The 5,000-nt window shown below is 45.4% G+C and overlaps 2 protein-coding genes across 3 annotated transcripts in view; both read left to right on the plus strand.

Annotated features, from left to right (window-relative positions):
• LOC106578163 (tyrosine-protein kinase Tec) overlaps positions 1-1,557 on the plus strand; it is a 37,949-nt gene extending 36,392 nt beyond the window's left edge. For both annotated transcript variants that reach the window (XM_014156792.2, XM_014156793.2), the window contains exon 19: positions 481-1,557. In XM_014156792.2, the coding sequence (XP_014012267.2) occupies positions 481-564 (84 nt within the window). In that variant the 3' untranslated portion in view covers positions 565-1,557. The remainder of the gene's footprint in view (positions 1-480) is intronic.
• Positions 1,558-3,457: 1,900 nt separating this feature from the next.
• Positions 3,458-5,000, plus strand: part of LOC106578165 (coronin-2A) — a 23,235-nt gene continuing 21,692 nt past the window's right edge. The window contains exon 1 of the mRNA XM_045711408.1: positions 3,458-4,617. The gene's annotated coding sequence lies outside the window, so the exon portion shown is untranslated. The remainder of the gene's footprint in view (positions 4,618-5,000) is intronic.

Genomic DNA, 5,000 nt, shown 5'->3' on the forward strand with positions numbered 1-5,000 from the left:
TCTCCCCCCTCCCTCTCTCTCTCTCCCCCTCCCTCTCTCTCCTCCCTCTCTCTCCTCCCTCTCTCTCTCTCTCCCCCATCCCTCTCTCTCTCTCCCCCTCCCTCTCTCTCTCCCCCTCCCTCTCTCTCTCTCCCCCTCTCTCCCTCCCTCCTCCCTCTCTCTCTCTCCCTCTCTCTCTCTCCTCTCTCTCTCTCTCTCTCTCTCTCTCCTCCCTCTCTCTCTCTTCCCCATCCCTCTCTCTCTCCCCCTCCCTCTCTCTCTCTCCCTCTCTCTCTCTCTCCCCTTCCCTCTCTCTCCCTCCCCCTCCCTCTCTCTCTCTCCCCTCCCTCTCTCGCTCTCTCCCCTCCCTCTCTCTCTCTCCCCTCCCCCCTCTCTCTCTCTCCCCCTCCCTCTCTCTCTCTCTCCCCCTCCCTTTTGCTCTCTCTCCCCTCTTGCTCTCTCTCTTCCCCCTCCCTCTCTCTCTCTCCCTCCCCCCTCTAGAGAGCGGAGGAGAGACCATCGTTTTCTCAGATCTCCGTCTTGATCTCCGACGCTCTAGAAGTGGATGGGTCCTCCTCCGCCTGAACCCACCAAAAAGATCCTCTCCTCCGCCTGAACCCACCAATCAGATCCTCTCATCCACCTGAACCCACCAATCAGATCCTCTCCTCCGCCTGAACCCACCAATCGGATCTTTGCCTCCGCCTGAACCCACCAATCAAATTGCAACCACCAGTCGGATCTCCTCAGATCCAGTGTTGATGGAGAACTGCTTGGCTTATGGTTGTAAACATTCCACACCGCTCTCTGTACTGATGGATCTCTCGTGATGGACGATTACGGTGGATTTTGTTAGACACAAAGTTTATGTCCAAATACCATATACTGTTTCACCACTTCTATCCTGTCTGACAGGAAACTGGACGGTCTTCTCAAAACGGACTGTATATGTTTTATCTCCCCCCTTTTCCCCTCAGAACAGCCTCAGTTCGTCGGGGCATGGACTCTACAAGGTGTGGAAAGCGTTCCACAGTGATGCTGGCCCACGTTGACTCCAATGCTTCCCACAGTTGTGTCAAGATGGCTGGATATCCTTTGGGTGGTGGACCATTCTTGATACACACAGGAAACTGTAGAGCTTGAAAAACCCAGCAGCGTTGAAGTTCTTGACACAAACCGGTGCGCCTGGCACCTACTACCATACCCCATTCATAGGCACTTCAATCTTTTGCCTTACTGATTTAACCTTTTGAATGGCACATGCACAATCCATGTCTCAATTATCTCAAGGCTTACATTTTTAATTAGTATTTTTTTTTAAATCTTAATCTTCTCCGCTACATATATACTGATTTGAAGTTGATTTAACAAGTGACATCATAGCTTTTCACCTGTTCAGTCTGTGATGGGAAGAGATCATTCAGATCCATCCATCTCCTCATATTTCACATGTCCTCAAATCCATCTGACTTGTACTGTGGACAGACAGGTACGTTTTTTATATTTATAAGGTAAATGTATGTTTTTAATAGTACTGCAGAAGTTTGAATGTAATTTCAATAAAAATGAATGACAATACTATTGTCCTATAGGATTGTATTCTCTGTCCATCAAGTCAATAGGGAAACAATGTCAACAGACAAGGTGTTCCAGATTCCAGATAGATACCTCGTTTTAGAAAGGTGTTCCAGACTCCAGACAAGGTGTTCCAGACTCCAGACAAGGTGTTCCAGACTCCAGACAAGGTGTTCCAGACTCCAGACAAGGTGTTCCAGACTCCAGACAAGGTGTTCCAGACTCCAGACAAGGTGTTCCAGACAAGGTGTTCCAGACAAGGTGTTCCAGACGAGGTGTTCCAGACTCCAGACGAGGTGTTCCAGACTCCAGTAAGGTGTTCCAGACTCCAGACAAGGTGTTCCAGACTCCAGACAAGGTGTTCCAGACAAGGTGTTCCAGACAAGGTGTTCCAGACGAGGTGTTCCAGACTCCAGACGAGGTGTTCCAGACTCCAGACGAGGTGTTCCAGACTCCAGACGAGGTGTTCCAGACTCCAGACAAGGTGTTCCAGACTCCAGACAAGGTGTTCCAGACTCCAGACAAGGTGTTCCAGACACGGTGTTCCAGACTCCAGACACGGTGTTCCAGACTCCAGACACGGTGTTCCAGACTCCAGACACGGTGTTCCAGACTCCAGACACGGTGTTCCAGACTCCAGATAGGTGTTCCAGACTCCAGATAGGTGTTGCAGACACTGTGTTCCAGACTCCAGACACGGTGTTCCAGACTCCAGATAGGTGTTCCAGACTCCAGATAGGCCAACGTGTATGGGACACCACTTTACCAGATACAGGGCCTTCAGAAAGTATTCACACCTCTTGACTTTTTCCACATTTTGTTGTTGTTACAGCCTGAATTTAAAATTGATTAAATTGAGATTTTGTGTCACTGGCCTGCACACAATACCCCATAATGTCAAAGTAGAATTATATTTTTAGAAATGTTTTAAAAAAATGAAAAGCTGAAATGTCTTCAGTCAATAAGTATTCTACCCCTTTGTTATGGCAAACCTAAATAAATTCAGGAATTAAAATGTGCTTAGTCACAAGTTGCATAGACTAATAATAGTGTTTCATATGATTTTTGAATGACTACCTTATCTCTGTATCCCACACATACAATTATCTGTAAGGTACCTCAGTCGAGCAGTGAATTTCACAGATTCAACCACAAAGACCAGGGAGGTTTTCCAATGCCTCACAAAGAAGGACACCTATTGGTAGATGGGTCAAAATAAAAAAAGCAGACATTGAATATCCCTTTGAGCATGGTGACGTTATTAATTACCCATTGGATGGTGTATTAATACACCCAGTCACTACAAAGATACAGGCGTCCTTCCTAACTCAGTTGCCAGAGAGGAAGGAAACCACTCAGGGATTTCACCATGAGGTCTATGGTGACTTTAAAACAGTTACAGAGTTGAATGGCTGTGATAGGAGAAAACTGAGGATGGATCAACAACATTGTAGTTACTCCACAATACTAACCTAAATGACAGAGTGAAAAGAAGGAAGCCTGTACAGAATAAAAAATATTCCAAAACATGCATCCTGTTTGCAATAAGGAAGTAAAGTAAAACTGCCAAAAATGTGGCAAAGAAATCAACTTTATATCCTCAATAAAAGTGTTATGTCTGGTGCAAATCCAACACAACACATCACTGAGTGCCACTCTTCATAATTTCAAGCATGGTGGTGGCTGCATCATGTTATGGGTATGCTTGTCATTGGCAATATATTTGTTCGGATAAAAAGAAACGGAATACAGCTTTAAGCACAGGCAAAATACTAGAGGAAAACCTGGTTCAGTCTGCTTTCCACCAGACACTGGGAGATGAATTCACCTTTCAGCAGGACAATTACCTAAAACACAAGGCCAAATCTACAATGGAGTTGCTTACCAAGACAACACTGAATATTCCCGAGTAGCCTAGTTACAGTTTTGACTTAAATTAGCTTGGGCCTCCCGAGTGGAGCAGCGGCCTAAGGCACTGAGTCGCAGTGCTTGAGGCGTCACTACAGACCCGGGTTCGATCCTAGGCTGTGTCACAGCCGGCCATGACTGGGAGACCCATGAGGCGGCGTACAATTAGCACAGGGTTGCCCGGGTTAGGGGAGCCCTGTGTCTTCTCCAGGTTAAGCGAGCAGTGTGTCAAGAAGCAGTGAGGCTTGGCAGGGTCGTGTTTCAGAGGACACATGGCTCTCGATCTTAGCCTCTCCCGAGACCGTACGGGAGTTGCAGCGATGGGACAATACTGTATCAAACGAAATTGGTGCGATTTTTTTTTAATCTATGGCATGGCAAGACTTAAATGGTTGTCTAGCGATGATCAACAAACAATTTGACAGAGGTTTGAAGAATTTTCTGAAAAATAATGTGCAAATATTGTACAACCCAGAAAGACTCACAGCTCTTAGAGACTTACCCAGAAAGACTCACAGCTGTATTCGCTGCTAAAGGTGATTCTAACATGTATTGACTCAGGGCGTGTGAATACTTATGCAAAAGAGACATTTCTGTATTTCATGTTCAATAAATGTACAAAAATGTCTAAACATGTTTTTCACTTGTCATTATGGGGTATTGTGTGTAGATGGGTGGGAAATCAATTTAATCAAATTGAATTCAGGCTGTAACAACAAAATGTGGGGTAAGTCAAGGGGTAGAATGAGTGGTTATGTTATGCTGTTTTTAATAGTAGTGTGACTGACTATTGTTATGAAATTAAATCATATTTATCAAACAACGTCCTGTGAAGTGATGTGTCTGTATTGTAGCCTGCGGTGTTATTTATGCATGACCGCCGCGACACAAAACCTCCGCCCTGCCTGCCTGCCTGCCTGCCTGCCTGCCTGCCCGGCCGACCCAATGATTTAAGACACGCCACGCCCCGTGCTCAGCCAGAAAACACACACACACACACACACAGACACACACACAGACACACACACACACACACACACACACACACACAAGAGAGAGAGAAAGAGAAAGAGAGAGAGAGAGCGTCCGTTAATCTATGAGATGCTATAAGGTGATTATTGTATCGGAGGCTCTGGATATAGGACCGTCTCAAAGGTAAGACTGACATGATTATGGCGATGGCTTTTTAAAATCCCGTTTTGGACACTTGTTGATGTTTTTCAAAGCTACTGTCTCATGGTTGAACAGAAAAGCGAACAGGTGAACCCTTATTGATACTAGTCAGGCTATGTTGACGCGTGGTCTTCCTCTCAGTTGGTAGAGCATTGTAACTCCAAGAGAGTGGGTTTGATTCCCGGTATCACCCATAACAAATGCATGCATACATGTCGCTTTGGATAAATTAGCGTATATTATTATATTGTTACAATTCCAGGGCATATTGGTTGCTACAGTACTGTATATACTGTGCCTTCAGAAAGTATTCATACCACTTTGACTTATTCCACATTTTGTTGTGTTACAGCCTGAATTCATCA

The sequence above is a fragment of the Salmo salar genome, unplaced genomic scaffold (assembly GCF_905237065.1).
Source record: "Salmo salar unplaced genomic scaffold, Ssal_v3.1, whole genome shotgun sequence".
NCBI classification, from domain to species: domain Eukaryota; kingdom Metazoa; phylum Chordata; class Actinopteri; order Salmoniformes; family Salmonidae; genus Salmo; species Salmo salar.